This window comes from Podarcis raffonei, chromosome 8 (genome assembly GCF_027172205.1).
Source record: "Podarcis raffonei isolate rPodRaf1 chromosome 8, rPodRaf1.pri, whole genome shotgun sequence".
Taxonomy (NCBI): domain Eukaryota; kingdom Metazoa; phylum Chordata; class Lepidosauria; order Squamata; family Lacertidae; genus Podarcis; species Podarcis raffonei.
Window position 1 is genome coordinate 9873480 of NC_070609.1, and position 19659 is coordinate 9893138.

General features: G+C 46.8%; 2 protein-coding genes across 3 annotated transcripts; one reads left to right on the forward strand and one right to left on the reverse strand.

The window, feature by feature from the left end:
* Positions 1-3491: 3491 nt before the first annotated feature.
* Positions 3492-10509, forward strand: LOC128418295 (apolipoprotein A-IV-like). Its single transcript, XM_053397821.1, has 3 exons — positions 3492-3555; positions 7388-7535; positions 9644-10509. Exons 1-3 carry the CDS (start codon positions 3513-3515, stop codon positions 10146-10148), a joined length of 696 nt encoding a protein of 231 aa, XP_053253796.1. The 5' UTR covers positions 3492-3512; the 3' UTR covers positions 10149-10509.
* A 1662-nt stretch (positions 10510-12171) lies between these two features.
* On the reverse strand, positions 12172-19187 carry LOC128418296 (apolipoprotein A-I-like). 2 transcript variants are annotated; one of them, XM_053397823.1, is made up of 3 exons: positions 18945-19187; positions 15769-15862; positions 12172-12840 (listed from the first exon to the last, which is right to left on the reverse strand). In XM_053397823.1, exons 1-3 carry the CDS (start codon positions 18985-18987, stop codon positions 12369-12371), a joined length of 609 nt encoding a protein of 202 aa, XP_053253798.1. In that variant the 5' UTR covers positions 18988-19187; the 3' UTR covers positions 12172-12368. The 2 variants fall into 2 exon arrangements, with proteins under 2 accessions (XP_053253798.1, XP_053253797.1); XM_053397822.1 differs by lacking the exon at positions 18945-19187 and adding an exon at positions 16133-16201.
* Positions 19188-19659: the final 472 nt, after the last annotated feature.

Here is a 19659-nt window from a genome sequence, read left to right on the forward strand (position 1 = left end):
AGGCCCTCGGAGCTGGACCTCAGTGTCCATGCAGAATGATGGAGGTGGACATGCTCCTTCAGGTATACTGGGCCGAGACCATTTATATGTTTTTTTGTTCTTTCTTCCCTAAAAGATCCTGGCCGCTACAATCTTCCAACAGATCAAGAAACTGAGAGACACCCCCCAAACAATCTCCCTATGGAGATAAAGCAGGGTCTATCAATGATGCAAAACATAGCTTGGTTTCTTCCTATCTCCCCCAGGGGTTTGGGACACAGTGTCAACGACCTCAGGGTGGTATACGTAGTAAATTCCCATATGTCTATAGATTCCCTATGCCAGTGTGATATGTTAACAAATGACTTTCTCTTGAAGGAGAGTTTGCTTCATTTGGAATGATCCGAGTAAGTTCCAGCCATAGAACCAGAATAGATGTTACCTAAGAATATCAGGATGATGGAGAGGGTGTTTTAACATTAGATGATCTGAACTGGCAGTGACTGACCAGGAACAAGACCTTGAAATTGTGGTGGAAATCTTGATGAATATGTTGACCCAGGGGTGTGGCAGCCATGGAAAAGCACAATTGCAGGCTCTTTAGGAAAGGAATTGGAAATGAAACAGCAGTTACCACAATGACATTATACAAATCTATGCTGCGACCACATTTGCAATACGGTGTACAGTTTTGGTTGCGTCACCTCACAAAGTTTCTGAAAAGGGCAACCAAAATTATCAAGGGGGTGGCGCAACTCCACTATGGGGGAAGGTTCCAGCATTTGGGACTACTTAAAGGTAAAGGTAAAGGTACCCCTGACCGTAAGGTCCAGTCGCGGATGACTCTGGGGTTGTGGCGCTCATCTCACTCTACAGGCCGAGGGAGCCGGCGTACAGCTTCCGGGTCATGGGGCCAGCATGACTAAGTCGCTTCTGGTGAACCAGAGCAGCGCACGGAAACGCCGTTTACCTTCCCGTCGGAGTGCTACCTATGTGCTTTCTGTTATGTACTGAAGTTCTCATCCTGGGCCAGCAGGGGGATACTGTAGATAGTTTTCACTCAGGTCCACGTCAGTTATTTTAGGCGGGAAACCCTCGGTTGTTGTTGCTACAATGTTGACAGCCGGCTGCCTATAAAAGCAGGCCAGCTGAGCTGTTTGCTGTTCAGTTCTGTCCAGCTTACAAGTAAAGAGCTGCTCTGGAGAAATCGCTGTGTCGTCTGATATGTTCGCCCACAACTTAACACTTTCGAACTGCTAGGTTGGTAGGAGCAGGGACTGAGCAATGGGAGCTCACCCCGTTGCGGGGATTCAAACCGCGACCTTTCAATCGGCAAGCCCAAGCAGCACAGTGGGTTAACCCACAGCACCACCCGCGTCCCATTTGGGACTACTTAGTTGAGAGGAAAGGCAAGAAAGAGATTAGATGACAGAGGTTTATACAATTGTGCATGGCATGCAAAAAGGTGGATAGATACCCCTTTGTATCCAACCACGCCACGTAGTACAACGAGGCTTTGCCCTTGGGTGGGAAAAATATTGCGCCTGGGAAAGGGAAGTGGGAGTCAACAGACACTCAAGGAATAGTTTCGGAGAAAAGGCTTTTATTTCTACCATCCATGAACTGGTAGAAGGAGCACGTGTGGTAGTCCACAAAAGCATGCACGAGTTCACAATCATGTGCACAAGCATATATACCCCTTTCCAGTTCCCTCCTCCTTTCTCCTCCCTCAGGAGTTCTGCCCATGAGTTCCTCTGAGCATGAACAGAAAGCTGTCTTGGGACTATTGTGGACTCTTGGCACCCTTCCCAGGAAAGGGGTTTCAGTGTGTTCAGATATGTTTCAATCTCTTGTTCTGGCATGGTTCCCGGACAGAAAGTAAGTTGCAATGTGGTTCTTTAGCAAGGCCAGAAGGCACGAGAAAGGCCTAAGAAACAATGGACTGTTCACTACCTTTTGTTACAGCAGAGCGGAATGTTTCTGATGCTTAGCTGCTGAGAAAATGATTTTGAAAAGCTTTGAGAAGCTTTGAGCCTGCTTTGGTGGGGGGTGACTTCGGGCCTAGGTGAGGTCACCTGTCCTCACCTTCCTTCAAGTACTTTCTTCATTACAGGGTCCTGACTCATAAAAGTCACTCCAAACTTCCCCAAAAGCAGGGTAGAAAGAAACCCTATAAACAATATCGAGGCAGGGATAAAGCAGGGGTCTGTGGACATTGCCTAAGGTTCAGGGATGCTGTCTGTGGATAGTCCTGATGCAACACTGAATGATAGACGGTGTGGCCTAGTGGTTAGTGTGTTGGACTAGTACCTGGCAGACTAGGATTCTGATCCGCACTCCAGCAGTTCACTGGGTGACCTTGAACCAGACACAGCCTCTTAGCTTACCTCACAGGGGCATTGCTGTGAGAACAATATGGGTTTAGCAGGAAAACCAGTTGTGCCACCTTGAGCTCCATGCAGGAAAGGTGTAATATAAATGTAATAATAAAGAAAGTAAATATGCACCTAGCTGGTGTGGAAAGTTTTACAGTCAAAACACAACTGCATGCTTGCTAGTTGGTATATGAAGGGGTTAAGGACCACAGAGTTTGAATTGCTGGAGTAGGCTCAGTTGGGTAGGGAGGAAGTGAGGGAGGAAGTGATGTATTCCTTCTCCTTTCCTCATTCTCCCCTTCACAATGTGAGCCACAGAGGGAGGACATTCCTCACTATAAGCTCCCAACTTCAGACACATGTCAGAAACTACATTGCTGTATTTCTACCCAATAATATTTTTGACTGCATTTTCTAGTATTGCTCATAGGACAATGCATGATTGAGATTCCTGCATTGCATGGGGTTGGACTAGATGACCCCCGTGGTCCCTTTCAGCTGTACAATTTCTATGAGACCTTAAATCTGCAAGTAAATCATTTTTAAACATACTTCAGTGTGTGGTCTATTCATGCAGAAGGGGTAGAAGGAACCTGACACAGGATGAAGAAAGGCTGGCTAGCCTATTCCTATGCCTCACGAAACTGCCTGATGATGATAATTAAATTCTGCTAGGGGCCCAGAGAGTCTGCTAAGCTCCAGGCTTTGAATACAGGCTTGCAGCCATATTCCTTTGCTCATTGTTCCACACACATGGGCCTATAGAGGAGGAACTATAATTAATAGATCTTCTTTCCAATTCCCACCAGTTGGCCCTATGAGTTACAAGATCAGACGGGCCTTTGGTCTGATCTCACAGAACCCTTCCAAAGTTTGCGTGTGGTTTTTAAATTCCTTCATTTTGTTTTAGCAACCCACCTGCTGTCCTTGGCAAATTGAAGTTCAAGCTCTTTCAAACGTTATCTCTTCCTTTTCGTGCCAATTGGACGTGGGGGCAATGACTCGAGGTGATGGAACAGGAAGTTCACCCAGCGCCCTGTGTTAATGAATTACAGAAACCGAGGATGGAAGCAATAATTTATTCCCCTCAGAGCACCCCCTGCTCAAATAGTGAACCCCTGCCTTCACCCTAGCAAGAGGATACTCTGCTGAGCCACTATGAAGTTAATTATCATCACACTGGTCTTGTACGTCTTCACAGGTGAGTAGATGGTTACCTCAGTCTAGAGGGAAACTCTGAAGTCCCTTTTTGTGTGTGGGTGAGCTCCCTGCTTTCTCACAGACTTGGAACATGGAGGTATTATGATTTGGAAGAGCTAAAAGGAGTTGTGTCATGTTTTGGAACAATTTTGCTTAGCCCAAAGTTGCCTGGTTGGTTCTTCAAAAACTTTGGGCACATTCCAAATTGGTCCAGAGGTTACCTATCTCTTCTCGGATCAATAATATTGGCAGAAGTATCAGGCTTTTGGGTTGCACATGCTCTCTGAAGAACATGGTCCAACTCTGAAACCTGCCACAAACAAACAATATACAGAAAAACCAATGAGATAGGACTATGGAGTAAGCTTCAGAAAGCTTGAGTGGGTTATCAGTTTGGATCCCCTTACTCAAAGGCAACCAGGAGAACAGCAAATAAACCTTTACAGGATTATTCCATTTTATCTTTCCAATAAGGTACGTTAGGCTGAGAAACTGTGACCTGGCTAAGACCATTCCATGAACTTCATAGCTGAGAGAGGGGTTTGAAGTCCAATATATTACCCACTATAGCATGGGCAGGTGGCGCTGTGGTCTAAACCACAGAGTGTAGGGCTTGCCGATCAGAAGGTTGGTGGTTCGAATCCCCGCGATGGGGTGAGCTCCCGTTGTTCGGTCCCTGCTCCTGCCCACCTAGCAGTTTGAAAACACGTCAAAGTGCAAGTAGATAAATAGGTACCGCTCCGGCGGGAAGGTAAACAGAGTTTCCGTGCGCTGCTCTGGTTCGCCAGAAGCGGCTGAGTCATGCTGGCCACATGACCCGGAAGCTGTCTGTGGACAAACACCGGTTCCCTCGGCCCATAGAGCGAGATGAGTGCGCAACCCCAGAGTCATCCACGACTGGACTTAACAGTCAGGGGTCCCTTTACCTTTATAGCATGGGCAAATAAAGACATAATCTCCAGACTCATTCCAGCACCATACCCAGTAGAAGCCACAGTGATGTATTTCCACTTTTCATTATTAGATATCTATTTCACGTGCAAAGCGTTCAAACACCTACAGCGTAAGCAAGCCAGCCATTATGATCTCACTCCCTCATGTACCTGTGTTCAAATGAACATATGAAATGTGCTGAAATCTTCTTTTAACCTTAGGACTGGAGATACAGATCCAATCTGATCTGGACCAGGGTGCAGAATAAAGTTATGCTGTTTTCAAGCATATCCCTTGTAATGTGTCGTTTGGTCTTGAAAGCAACTCACTTACGCAACTCAGAGTTCCTGGAAGGGAGGCAGAGGCACCAATATAGTGGTACCTCGGGTTACATATGCTTCAGGTTACACACTCCACTAACCTAGAAATAGTGCTTCAGGTTAAGAACTTTGCTTCAGGATAAGAACAGAAATCAGGCTCCGGTGGCGCGGCGGCAGCAGGAGGCACCATTAGCTAAAGTGGTGCTTCAGGTTAAGAACAGTTTCAGGTTAGATACGGACCTCCGGAACGAATTAAGTACTTAACCCGAGGTACCACTGTATAACAAAATGAGGAAACAATGTCAGCTTTGTAACACCACAACATTGCATCAGAAGCAGAACCCACAAGCTGATTAAAATAAATACTATTTACGGTTGTCAACAGCTTTGTCTCATGTACCACATAACAATACATTAAGCTGCTGGTCTAAGTCTGCATATATAGATGTTTAAAAACGCAGGAGTGTGGTGTGCGTTCAAAATCTGAAACGTCCACCAAGAGAGATACAAAGATCCACTTCTCAGCATCAAGCAACAAATAATACAGGAGATCCATAAGTTCTGACTTTTTATAGAAGGCTAAAAAGGAACTGAGAGGGGGGTTTGGTGAACTGGATCAGGGCCATGGCACTGGAAAGAAGGTGGAGTTAACAACAACAACAACCCCCGCAACGTATTAGCCGGGGGGGGGGGGCTGAGGAGAGGCAGGCACAATATTTTAATTATGTTTTCTCAAATTAGGTAAAGGTAAAGGGTAAAGGAACCCCTGACAATTAAATCCAGTCACGAACGACTCTGGGGTTACGGCGCTCATCTCGCTTTACAGGCCGAGGGAGCCGGTGTTTGTCTGCTTCCGCAGACAGTTTTTCTGGGTCATGTGGCCAGCATGACTAAGCCGCTTGTGGCGAAACCAGAGCAGCGCACGGAAACGCCATTTACCTTCTGAAATATACTCAGAGTCGCAAAGTGATTTCATGCTCTTTATTCAGCTCATAGTGGTGAGGAGGAATGAATGAATGTCCCCTCAAAGTATCTGCTTTATATACATTATTTACACAATGGGCTGCACATGATTGGCTAATTCCGGAATTCTACTGTAAGCCAATCAGGTTGTGGATTCACTTCTATCTGGAGCATGATTGGGTAGTTCCTGCCAACCAATCATACTGCTGCATTGTTCTAGGACCAATCAGACTGCTGCATTCTGAATCCTATTGTTCTAGGACCAATCAGACTGCTGCCTTTTGGATCCTATTGTTCTAGGACCAATCAGACTGCTGCCTTTTGGATCCTATTCAACTCAGTACATAACACCTTCCCACCAGAGCTGTACCTATTTATCTACTTGCACTTTGATGTGCTTTTGAACTGCTACGTTGGCAGGAGCGGGGACCGAACAACAGGAGCTCAGCCCGTCGCAGGGATTCGAACTGCCGACCTTTCGATCAGGAAGCCCAAGCGGCACAGTGGTTTAATCCACAGCATAAATTGGGCCCCAAACTCACCACCTGAGGCTAGGTCTCCAACTCACCTCATGATCAAGCCAGGATTGCCCATTTCCTTCTTGCTGCTCCAGGCTCCAAAATTCTAGATTTGGGTTTGCTGAAGCAGAGTCCATTCTGCAAATCACGTTGTGTTTTTTTTAGGGTCAATAGCCTGGGCCTGTGTAGGTCTAATCTTTTCCTTTGGTGCTTTGGCAGCACAACTGTGTGGGGATGGCTGGTTGGGAAATAATCATGACGTCTTCGGTAGTAGTTATCTTGGTAACCTAAAGTACCCTTTCAGCTTAAATTTCTCTTAAGAAGAGCAGATCCCCACAGGCCTGGATTCCTGTATGAATTCTGCAGCACACAGCAGGAACCATATGAGTTCTGGCTAACAACAGCTTGTATGCTTCTTTGAATGAGGCAATGAGAATGCATATGATTGGAGGAAATTGTATTGCTTTGTGTAAGAAACCTATAAAGAACCCCCCTCCCAAAGCGTTTGGGTGGGGTTCAGCCTTTGTAGAGCGATCCTGCTGGAACTCTTTACTGCAGTAAATAAATTTTCGGGATTCTTTCTGTTATGTACTGAAGTTCTCACCATGGGCCAGCAGGGGGATACTGTAGATAGTTTTCACTCAGGTCCACATATGCAAATAAGGGATTGAAAGTGACGTTCAGTGATTGGATAGTTACAGAAAATGGTTACTGTTGCGTTCTAGTGGAGCTCTATATAAGCAGGCTGGCTGAAACCTTCAGTTCAGTTCTGTTCTGGCCTGTGAATAAACAAGAGCTGTTTGAAGAATCGCTGTGTCGTCTGATATGTTCACCCCCAACTTAACACTTTCTTCAACCCAACTCACTAGTAGTTAATGGTGCAAATTGTGGCAGCAGATTTGCCTTGCAATATTTTGGCGACCACGTCAGGACAGAGGGGCCTGGGCAGCTACCCCCTTGGACCACGAGGGCCGCGATCAGCCAAACGGCCGACATCTTGGATAGCCCAGCGCGCGCCAGAGTTTACCAGGACCGCGGCTGCCCCACCTTACTTCCTGCGCAACAAGACGTGATGCAGGTGTTCTGCTTCTTTCCCCAGGCCATCCGACTTTTGCCCAAACGGATAAACGGGTCTCCAAGTTGGAGCAGTTAAAGCACGACCTCACTAAACTCCTGGGAAAGGTCAGCGAGAAAGCATGGGATAAATTGAACTTTGTCAGAAGATCGAGGCTCGGACAAGAACTGAGGTAAGCAGATCCGCCTCCTTTCCCCCATTTTAGGGGATTGGGGACATTAACTAGGGACTTCATGGACTGAAGCTTTGAGAAGGCTGGCAGGATTTCTTCTTTGCTAGATTTTCCTTTGCAAGGATGTGAAGCCTGGGAGCTAACTGTGGCCCTCCATACCTCTCTATCTGGCCCTTGGGGCACACTCTCTAGGTCACCTGTCTGCCCCAGTTACACCCTTTCCCCACAGGCCATACACTTCACCAGCTTTGCGTCGCTTCCTCCTGGTTGGAGAGCTTTTGCATGGCTGGAATAAGTGTCCTTTACTCTGCTAATGCCTCTTGTTTGCATTGCTGGGATATAGACCGCGAAGTCTGAGTGTGTGTAGAAATGGTAGCCTACTGCACAAAAGTGAAATTTTACAATTGTGGTTGGCACAAACTTTGGCCTCTGGCTCTGGCCACCAATGACAGGTGGTCCCAGAAAATTTGTCCAGAATGAAGCATATAGCTTTTGGGGCTGAAAAGGTTACCCACCCCCACCCCCCGCTCTTACTTCCTCTTCTACTTTGTTAATTTTTTCATTCTAGGAATTTATGAAATGTGTGTAGAAGTGTAACATGAAGGCTGGCTCCCCAATTCTGGAATATCTCACCCAGTGAGGGAAGTTTGCCGCCTCTGTTTGTTTATTATTCCACCTTTCCTCTGCAGTGCATGTGTGTAACTTTAATCCCACAACAACCTTGCGAGGTAGATTAGGTCCTTGTCTGGCCCAAGGTCGCCCAGTGAGCTTCATGGCTGATTGGGGTTTTGACTCCTTGTGGAATAAATGAATGAAAATGAGTTTTATTCTTAGAGAAGGAATGGTGAGGATGACTATGCCTGTCTTAAGTCTGATTCTGTGAACAGAATCAGACTTCAAAAACAGCCCAAAGGAACTGTTTATCTGCATGTTTTACATTGCTGGAGACACTACAAATGAGACAAAGCAAATGTTTGACATGCTAGAATCCTCCCTAAGAGGATTCTTTCTGCTAGAAGGTACAATTAAGTAAGGAATGTATTAGAAGCAGATAGCCTATGCCAGGGGTGCCTAAACATTTTTCAAAGAGGGCCAGATTTGATGAAGAGAACATGTATGAGGGCCAACCAAAGTTGTTGGCCTTTTTTTAGGGTTTTACCTCAGGAAATGAACTGCCACATGGGCTGGATTGAACCAACCAGCAGGCCGGATTAGGCCCCCAAAACGGACTTTGGACATACCTGCCTCCTGATTTATGAGGGCTGGATGACTTGAAAACACACCCCTGTTGACGAAACTGCTAATTTAGATGGGCGTGGGATGTATGTAAAGGAGGGGGGACATATTAGGGTAATATTAGGGAGTAGGCATGAAATGGGTGTTTAGGGAAACCTGTAAACTACAATTTCTTAACCAATACGGATATTCGAAGGGTTTTAGGGTATAAATTGTCTGTGATGAGAACTGGAATGCGCAATCCCCTCTTTACAGCATGAGGTGGGGGCGGGGGGGAGTTGTTGCCCACAGTACTGTGTCGACCAGCTTATGCCTGATTGTGGTGCAGACTCCTTCTTTCAAAGAGAAATTTGAATCCATCTGGGAAAGGTCCCTGGGACAGATTTGTCCAACACTCCCCCCTCTCCGATCCTAATCCAGTATTCTAAACCAGGGGTCCCCAAACTAAGGCCTGCAGGACAGATAAGGCCCAAGGGACTTGTTTATCTGGCCCATGGCAACCCCCGCTGCCGCCGCCCACTCTTACTGGCGCTGCGCGGCTGCCCACTTCTGGGTTGGAGGAGCACCGGAAATAGCTTGTGAGCATGCGCGTTATTTGCGCATGTGCAATCATTATTTCCAATGCACATCCAGGTTGGAGGAGGCCCGTGCACATGCGCACAAGCTATTTCTGGTGCTCCTTCGACCCGGAAGTGCGCCGGAAATAGCATGTGTGCAGGAGTATGGGCACGCGCTCCTCCGGCCTGCCACGCGATCAGTGCTGGAGACACAGGCCCAAGGCGCGGTAAGTTTGCTGACCCCTGTTATAAACACTCTACCACACTGGCTCTGTGTCCCACTCACAACGCTCTATGCCTTCTGAACCCCCACAGAATCTTGTTTCGTGATGATGTTGCAAAACTGCGCAAGTATGTCCAGGACCTGCAGGCTGAGCTGCCCCCCGAAATCACACAAGCCTACCATGTGGCAGTTCAGTTGTCTGGGCACGCCCTGGTGGGCGCCAGCTGTAACCTAGCTGTATTACGGTCTGCCACAGAAGAGCTCTACGAGGGGCTGGAATCTCTAGTGACTTTCTACGCCAGCCCCGTCGCGGAGAAGTTGAGACCGCACACACAGGTCCTGAGAAATATGGTCGTCCCCAAGGTGCAGGAGCTGGAGGAGAAGCTGAAGCAGCAAGTGGAAGAAAAGGGGCCTGAGCTGATCCCTTACGCGCGGAAGCTTCACCGCCAGTTGCACGAATACCAGAGGTCCCTAGAGCCTTATGCCAACCAGGCCCAGGAGAAGATCAAGCTGGGCATAGAGACATTCAGCCAGACCATGCAGCGCTACGTCACCCCACTTATGGAGGCAATCAAAAAACGCATCACAGACTCTTAAGAGGTGGGGCTGACATACCCCCAGTGCTTTCCCCAGATCTCTGAAGCTTCTCATAAGCAATGGAGGGTGGAACCTTGGCCAAACTCTTTGAAACAGAAAGGGTCAAAAAAAGGGAAGCGACTGGATTGAGTGTTCTCAGCAATTTGGGGTGGGGAGCAGAGGCTGCTGGTGATATCTTCCCTCCCCCACACCATGTAATAAAGGAGCTGTCCCTAATGATGCTGGTTTAGGGCTGTGTTTATGTAGTAATGTTTTCTGAAAATAATCTTATTGCATTTGTATACAAAAATATAAATGGAGAAAATGTCGTTACTTGTTATAATATAAAATCAGTACATATTGTAATATAATCAGGCTCAGCAATGCATGTAAATTTCAATAAAATTTAATCCGAACTACTTAGCCCTAAGTGTCTCTTGGTGGGCTATGGCTATTTTGTTCTTAAGAGGCAAAGGTAATGAAGATGCACAGTGTATCTTGAAATTTGTCCAATCCAGACCCTTTCCTCAGAAGTCTCAAGTTTATGCATTAACTTTTCCTTTAGTGCTGTGTTCCAGACCTCTTGAAAAAGGTAAGCTGAAGACTATTTCCAATTTTTGGCAATCGCAAAGGCATGCCACAACAAGAAGAATAGCCACAAGCTATTTGTGTAATACATTTCTTGGTTGTTCATCACAGATTAAGTGAGAAGATGAATAGTGGATCAAGGATTAAAGACTGGGAAGCGATTTTACAAATCTCTTGAAAAACTGACATCCCACCCCCACAATGATGTGATATCTGGGCACAACCACCACACATGGACTAAAGTACTCCACAATTTTTTTGAACATAACGGTGGCAGCATGTGCTTTATTCTATGGAGGGTGCAGGGCATGAAAAATTATTCTAATAGCATTATCTTTTTCTGCCAGAAGCAGATCAAAATGGTGCTTACTCCACAGAGAGCTGCAAGATATGTGACAATGGTTGAACTACACGTTCTGTTAGCTACCTGGCTGTGCCTTTTAAGTGCAGTTTCCACAAAATTGCAAAAGCAAGGGGTGGCTGATTGGATCAGGAACCAAGAATGGCAAGGCAAGTGGCGGTTTAACTCTTCCACCCACCCATGATCGTGAATTTCTGTTTGCTGCCTTGAGAGATTCAGCAGAAAGATGGCCTAAAAAAACTTTAAATGATGCTATTCGGTCTATTGTGTATAAAGTACAGCCATACCTTGGGTTGCAGACCCTTCGGGTTGTGTGTTTTCGGGTTGCGCACCATGCCGAACCCGGAAGTACCGGAAAAGGTTACCGTATTTTCCGCTCCATAAGACGCACCTGACCATAAGACGCACCTAGTTTTTAGAGGGGGAATGCAAGGAAAAAATATTCTTTAAAGGGAGCACTGAGCAGAACCTGTATGCATCCCAGGCTCTGCTCAGCGCTCCCTTTCACGCTCTTGCGGGCTTTTCCAGGAGATGGGGGATGGCTAAGCCAGAAACTAGAACAGCAAGAGGGAGTGCAGTGACCCCTCTCGCTGTTCTGGCTTCTGGGATAGCTGCGCAGCCTCTTCAGGGCAGCGGGATGAAGGCTCCCCGCTGCCCTGCGGAGGCTTTGTGCGGCTAAGCTAGAAGCTAGAACAGTGAGAGGGAGCACTGCGCAGCAATCTCTCTTGCTGTTCTGGCTTCTGGCTTAGCACCGCGAAGCCTGCATTCGCTCCATAAGACGTACACACAATTCTCCTTACTTTTTAGGAGGGAAAAGGTGCATCTTATAGAGCGAAAAATAGGGTACTTTTGGCGCTTGCGCATGTGCAGAAGCGCCGAATTGCAACCCACACGTGTGCAGACGAAGCACTGTGGGTTGCGAACGCTGCGGGTTGCGAACGTGCCTCCTGCACGGATCACGTTCGCAACCCGAGCGTCCACTGTAGCGCAGAAATTCAGATAACTCATTCCAACCTCAATTTAATGTCCATACTCCTTCCCTGCCTCTCCAACACACAGACACAATCCCCATGAAATTCACAAAGACAACAAGGGTAATTAAAGGCTAGATCTTTTATTGCTCCATTAAGGGGATGTTTACAGGCATAAGGAGTCGTTGTGTCAGGGAGAGTGTGGCTCTTCAGCAGCTTCAACCTTTGCTAGGCGCCTGTCTGAGAATTTCCAACTCAAAGGCCAGACTCCCTCCATCCTTATCCGGCTGCTCACCCCCTCTTGGTTGCTAGACCGGGTTCTCACTCAGGCGGCAGCATAAACTTGGCCAGACAACCCGGGAAGTCTTCAGCGCAGTCTTGCAGGCTTTTGTAGGTCTGCCTGAGATTGCCGTGAAGTCGCTGGATGACGGGGCGGAGCTCCCAGGTCCGCTGTTGGATTTTGGTCTTCATGTCCTCCACAATTGGCTCCAGCTGGGCTCGGATATCCTCCACGTTCTGTGTCAACTTCTCCCTGCCGGAGGCCAGGGTCTGCTGCAAGGTCTCCATCCTTTGCTCTGCCTGCTCCTGCAGTTTCTCGGTGTAAGGGGCTACGCGCTCCTGCACTTTGGTGATGCCACTCCGCAACTTCTCGTCCAGAGCTTCTGCGAAAGGTTGCACCTTCCGATTCAGCTCCTGCAGGTCCTCCGTCACCTTTTGGAGAGCTGGCAGAAGCTGGTCCTTCAGTTCCGCCAGGTGGCTTTGGACTCTGTTGAATCTGTCAACGGCCTGGGTGCTGCAGAGGAGAAATAGTTTTTTATATATAATTTTGTATTAGTTTTTTAACATATCATTTTCAACAGTAATTAAACATACTTTTACATCTTATTCAATTTTTTTGACTTCCATCAGTCCTGTCTGAAAATTTCCCAATCTAATCTCTTAGTATGCATTTCTTATTTTCCCTACAGTGGTACCTCGGGTTAAATACTTAATTCGTTCCAGAGGTCCGTACTTAACCTGAAACTGCTCTTAACCTGAAGCACCGCTTTAGCTAATGGGGCCTCCTGCTGCTGCCGCGCTGTCGGAGCACGATTGCTGTTCTCATCCTGAAGCAAAGTTCTTAACCTGAAGCACTATTTCTGGGTTAGTGGAGTCTGTAACCTGAAGCGTATGTAACCTGAAGCGTATATAACCAGAGGTACCACTGTACTACATTTCAAACTCATAACCGATATCTCTATCTTTTTCTACTTTGTAACACTTCGTATATTTCTCTTTACAAAACTTCTTGTAGTCCTACTAGCGTAATTTGTTGATTACAGTTGCTCTTCAAATAATTCATATGCTTCTTCCAAGCTTCTGTAAATCTCTGGTCCCGCAGGTTTCGAATCCTTCCTGTCATTTTGCCCAATTCTGCATAGTCCATTAATTTTGTCTGCCATTCTTCTTTCGTCAGAAGCAGAGGAGAAATAGTTTAACCTGGGAGAAACCTACAGGCCAGTTGTCCTTAAAGGAGTATGTCGTATTGAGGCCAGTTATTCAAGCTGACTTCTCTTTCTCCTTCTCAGGAGGAAAAGGCAAAAACAGGCATTTCTTCACACAACACACAGGTGAAACCTACCACAGACTGCACTGCTGCCTACCAACTTAGGTAGCTTCAAAAGGGACTAGGCAAATTCATGGAATACGAGGGTAATTTATTTATTTGCTTAACAACATTTATGCCCTGTTTAATTGTAATAAAACCTCAAAGGGGTTTACAAAAATACAACTATTATCAGTTAAAAGCAACTGAGAACGAGCAATGAAAGCCTTTTAAATATAGTTAAAATCAGCAGTAAGCTAAAAAAATAATAATATTTAAACACATTTGACATGCCTGGACAGGCTTGCGAAAACAAAAATGTTTTAAGCAGGTGACAAAAAAGAAATACAGCTGTCAGCGCTGCCCAAGGTCCCAGCTCACACAAGACCAACGCTGCTTCTTCCTCAAGTTAAAAAGTCTTTATTGAAGTTCAGTTTCATTTCCAGACGCGCAGCGCGCAACGCTACGTCTATGCCTCAGACCGTAGAAGTCCCATCTGAATCTCCTCCCCCCTGACACCAGCTTAAGATTCTAGCCTTACTCCACCTCTTCCTCTGTTCCTTCTTTCTCTGGGTCCTCCTGCTAGTTGGAGTCTCAGCCCTCCTCGATTCTTCTGACGCTGAGTCCGCCGACTCTTCTCCCCCCCTCCTTCGGGCCTTAGGACCTGGCTCCCAATCCGGGTTTTCTGCTGTCCCGCGCTCCTCCACATTTGAACTTGGCGCGCGCGCGCAGCCTTCCACTTTCCTTCTGACCGTTACACTTGTGTCACTGCTCCCTCTTTCGGGGAGGCTAGCTGGACCTGGCCTTCCCTCCGTTTCCCCACTCCCCGATGGAGGAGAAGCTGGTCCTGACTCATGTGACTCTTCCCCCCCACTGTGCTCTGGTGGGGGAACTGGTCCTAATCCTCCGCTACTCCTTTGGGACTCCCCTCTGGTTCCTTGTTTATGGATCGTCCCCCCTGGGACTCGCCTCGCCCTTACCATAGGCGCCCCCTCCTGGGAATCTTCTGATTCGCTGGAGAAGCTCATGGAATCTCTCGGGCCACTGTCATATTCCCCTACGCTCCCCTCTGATTCCTCTCCTCCGCTCTCTATTTGCTCTCTCCCCTGCTCTTCTGCTCCTGAGCCTCTGACAACAGCGAACACGCCTGCCTGCGGTTAATAGGCAGAGATTGCCACTGTGTAGGTGCTGTTACAATATTTATACAGTGGTACCTCGGGTTACAGACGCTTCAGGTTACAGACTCCACTAACCCAGAAATATTACCTCGGGTTAAGAACTTTGCTTCAGGATGAGAACCGAAATCGTGCTCCGGCGGTGCGGCGGCAGCAGGAGGCCCCATTAGCTAAAGTGGTGCTTCAGGTTAAGAACAGTTTCAGGTTAAGAACAGGCCTCCGGAACAAATTAAGTACTTAACCCGAGGTACCACTGTATGTGGAAATAGATGTTATATGTGGAGGCTGTAACAGTTTCAGTTCCAAAAATCAAAGTGATCAAGTAGGCACTTGTGGGGTAAGGCAATCCCCACACGTAAATTTCCACGCTGTTAAGGGTTTTATATACCAGCAGTAACACTTTTGCTTTTGCTATAAACATGTTCTGAACATTTACCGGCAATTGTAATGAATTATATATATATATATATACACACACACACTTTTGTAAACCGCTTAGAGGCTTCATTGACAGTTAAGCAGCATACAAACATAAATAGCAGGAGGGAAAATCCAGCAGGGCTCTTTCACTGACCATGTATGTCTTTGCTTCACTCTGCCACTGGTGTTCTGGCCTGCTGTGGGAGATAAATGTCACACCCCAAAGGAACCCTAAGTACATTTTAAACCTGCAGTTCCAAGAAAGAGATGTACCTATGTCCCAGGATGCCCATTCTAATTTCCAGCTTCTTAGATGATGTTGAAGGACCCTCGTCTCTGTAAAGCCCCTGTGAGTGAGCCAAGTTTGGTTCTGCTGCATCATAAGTCTAGTCAGAGGGTAGAGATTTCAAATCACCCATGGAGATTTCTCTTATCAAATTCAACGTGGCATCCCCGTGATGTCAGCCCTTGTCTGGGTCAGTACAACCTGTGCTTGGGAGGGTGATGTCGTTTGTGTGTTTATATAAAGATATTGTGTCACCTGATCTCCTCGGGTAGCTTGAAACTTTCAAAGGGGCTGAGGATCTGCTTCCAAGTCAGGGCGGTGCTCACAGGTTCATCGCTTGCAGCAGAACCTATGGGAAGGAAGGAAGGAAGGAAGGAAGGAAGGAAGGAAGGAAGGAAGCCACATACAATAGGGTTGCCATCAAAAACTGAAAATCCAGACACAAAAGTTGTTGAGCGTCCCCCTCCCCCCCCTTTTTTTTGCAAAATCTCCAAAACAGGTAAAGTTTTTTAAAACCTATTTTATTGGAGTAAAATAGCCTATAATTAAACATTTCCGATACGGGCTGCCATATGCCTGGCTTTTCCCAGCCATTATAACCGATTTCTGAAAATTCCACCTGGACACCATTTTTGGATGGATGGATCCTGGACATATGGCAGCCCTAACTTATAAGAATGCATCCTCACTATGGAATTGGCCTTGAGGCTCTCCTGCCTTGACACAAGTGTGAATTCTTTTACCTCAGAAAAACAGAGTGTGGCCGCATTCACAGCACATTTCTACAGCATCGCTTTAAATCCTCCGAAAGGATTCTGGGAGCTGTAGTTTGTTAAGGGTGCAGGGCGTTGTCAGGAGACCTCTATTACCCTGGCAGAGCTACAGTTCCCAGAGTTTGCTGGAAATAAAGACTGGCCGTTAAACCTTTCAGGGAGAGGAAAACCAGGGGGTGGGCCTCCTAACAGCTCTCAGCGCCCTTAGCAAACTACAGCTCCCAGAAACCTTTTTAAAATAACTTTTTAATTCAAAATTAAAACAAAACATTATCCAGAAACATACCATCCTTATTCCCCTCATTTTTCCTCCCTCCCCCCACAGAACCCCCAATTTCCCTCAGTCCCAGTCTTTGATTTCTCTAAAAATGCTGTTTTCTGCATGTTACACAGTTGTATAGATCCTCAAACTATTTAGCTGATTATTATCAATAAAAAGTTTGTGAATGTTTATTCAAAGCCAGCCAAGGAGTCCAGTTCGCTTTGTTGCGTCTTCAGATACTTTGTAAAGGGTTCCCATTCATCCTTAAAGTCACAGTTATCCTTGTCCCGTAGCTTGTATGTCAGTTTTGCCAGAGCTCCCAGAATTCTTTTGGGAGAAGCCACAACTATTTGACGTGGCCTGTTTGGGCATCTCTGTGGTGTTTTGATTTTGGCCGGTCTCAAAGGATCACGAGGATCAGTGACCTTTGTGCCTGGTTATCACGATCATCTTCAGGGGTATCTCTCCAAGCGCTCCTGCCTTCTGAGGGAAAGAGGGCGCCAGCCAGAAAAAGGTATTTTCAGTGGTTACCGCCCTGCCTATGGAACTGCAAGTCTCTCTTCACCCCAGAGAGGTTTGCCCAAGGCCAAGTCCTTTATTATTTCCATGCCAGGCAAGGGGTCTTTTTATTTTTCTACGCCTTCGCATTTTCCATCCTTTTACCTTCGCTCTTAGATCTATTAATGCTGGGGATCTCTCCCGTTCCCCATTTTACAGGCTTGCTGTTTTTAGTTATTGTTAGTCTATTGTAATTTTTAATATTTCATAGTATTGTTGTTAGGTACCCTGGGTGCCCTAGTTGAACTGAAGGGGCAAATTTCATGAAATTGGGGAGGAAAGAGAGTTAAGCCACCATGTGATGGATGAAGACCACCCAGGGACAACTGCAGGCAGGATTCCTGCATTGCAGGAGGTTGAACCCTCAGGATCCCTTTCCAACTCTATAATTCTGTGATCTGGGGAAGATTCACATCAATAATAAAAAAAAAATAATAACATTTTTATTTATATCCCGCCCTCCCCAGCCAAAGCCGGGCTCAGAGCAGCTAACAACAGTAAAAGTAACACAGTTTGCATAAAATCACAATCGATTACCGTATTTTTCGCTCTATAAGATGCATCAGACAACAGGACGCACCTAGATTTTGGAGGAGGAAAGCAAGAAAAAAAATATTCTGAATTTCAGAAGCTGGAACAGCAAGAGGGATCGCTGCGCAGTGAAAGCAGCAATCCCTCTTGCTGTTCTGGCTTCTGTGATAGCTGCGCAGCCTGCATTTGCTCCATAAGACGCACACAAATTTCCCTTTACTTTTTAGGAGAGAAAAAGTGAGTCTTATAGAGCAAAAAATACGGTAATTGAAATGCATTCTAAAATCAACTCATTCTAAAATCAATTCATAATCAAATTAATGGCAACCGTTGGGATGGAGTTCTATCAAGAGCTCCAGAAGACAAATGCTGAGGATAGTTTTTACCAGAGACTCGTTTCTAGTCTCTGTGAAACAGAACAGGGTGGGATATACCTTTATTACAGGCAGATGGGACTCACTCACGCCCTGCCTTTTCTGCCTTTGGAATTGCCCAAACTGACATCAGCATTACACAGGCTTGCAAATCAAACTGCTGCTGTTATTATTGGGTGGAATTCAATGCAGCGCTAAGGAGATAGTTCTGTCAACACAGGAATTTCTGCTTGCCCTGCAGAACCACCTCCCCTCTCCTCTCCCCAGTTGCTGTTCTGGGGGGTTCACCAGAGCCTCCGGAGATTTGGGGGAGGCATAGGGGTCCATGGGGGGAGAAAGCCCATTGTACCAGCTTCTGCCAGTGGGGTGGGTTAGTTGAATCCAGCCTGCCACTATTCACCTCCTGACTGAAGCCTTGCATTTTTCATTAATACACGATGGGTCAAAATACAACAGATAACATCTCATCCACTTTCTATGTGCCAGGAAGAGCTGCACCTGTGGGATTTCTGCTCCCAATGCAGCTGTTAAAAACCACAGGTGTAGGGCCAGGGTAGGTACCGTATTTTTCGCTCTATAAGACGCACCAGACCATAAGACGCACCTAGTTTTTGGAGGAGGAAAAGAATAAAAAAAATATTCTGAATCTCAGAAGACAGAACAGCAAGAGGGATCGCTGAGCAGCGAAAGCAGCAATCCCTCTTGCTGTTCTGGCTTCTGGGATAGCTGCGCAGCCTGCATTCGCTCCATAAGACACACACACATCTCCCCTTACTTTTTAGGAGGGAAAAAGTGAGTCTTATAGAGCAAAAAATACGGTATTTTTCCCAACTCACTGCATTGAAAGGTTTTTTTAGATCCTGGCTGTGTTTGCCAATGCTGTATGAGGGGAAGGCAGGAGGGGAATGCCTAACCAGAGGGAACCCCACTTACCTATGACGGCGGCCAAGCTGAGGAAAACAGCAAGAAGCTTCATGGTGCAATGGCCCAGGGAGGCACTGGAAAGGCAGAATAATGGGGAATGTCAGAAAAGAGATGAAAGGCATCCATTTATGGGGTGGCAGGGCAGGCTGACCACTCTGACCCTGTCACTCATTAACTCGGGGCTCCAAAGCAGTTTGGCAAGAGAAGGGCCCGCTGGCCTCTCTCCCGCTCGCTACCACCCATCACCCTGCCCTCAAAAACACCGGGGGGGGGGGTGAATGGCCCAGGAGAGGGTATTCTCTGGGGCAGCCCCTAAGTTGTGGAATCCCCCCTTCCCACAGAGGTGCGACTGGCGCCTTCGTCAGACAGCTTTCTGCGAACGAGGATGAGGCACCTCTTTAACTTTGGACCCCTTCTGTTTCAGTGGTTGCAAGCTCCCCTGGGACCTCAGGGTGAAGGGTGTGAATGTGATCGTATAAAAGGATTTGACTCCAGAACCAAAAGGTGGATGGGGGAATACTAGTAGTATTTTCCAGGGGGGTTCAGGCCTTAAGTTTAGGAATTCATTGCCCAAAGTTAAAAGGTTATCAAGTTCCTACAGCGTTGCCCACTTTCCCACTAGCTTTTGCCCCTGCACCTCAGTAAGCAACTTGATCCACAGACATAGCCAGGCAGTAATGATGCAGTAATGACACAGGTGGCGCTGTGGGTTAAACCACAGAGC

What these genes read in the sequence shown, in the direction of transcription:
- LOC128418296 (XM_053397822.1), bottom strand. Translation starts at nt 16,196, where the DNA reads ATGCATTCTTATAAGTTAGGGCTGCCATATGTCCAGGATCCATCCATC. An exon ending in CATCCAAAAATGGTGTCCAG is followed by an intron (nt 15,863 to 16,132) that starts GTGGAATTTTCA and finishes TCCTTCCCATAG; the next exon opens with GTTCTGCTGCAAGCGATGAA. An exon ending in AAGCTACCCGAGGAGATCAG is followed by an intron (nt 12,841 to 15,768) that starts GTGACACAATAT and finishes TCTCCTCTGCAG; the next exon opens with CACCCAGGCCGTTGACAGAT.
- LOC128418295 (XM_053397821.1), top strand. Translation starts at nt 3,513, where the DNA reads ATGAAGTTAATTATCATCACACTGGTCTTGTACGTCTTCACAG. An exon ending in GGTCTTGTACGTCTTCACAG is followed by an intron (nt 3,556 to 7,387) that starts GTGAGTAGATGG and finishes TTCTTTCCCCAG; the next exon opens with GCCATCCGACTTTTGCCCAA. An exon ending in AGGCTCGGACAAGAACTGAG is followed by an intron (nt 7,536 to 9,643) that starts GTAAGCAGATCC and finishes GAACCCCCACAG; the next exon opens with AATCTTGTTTCGTGATGATG.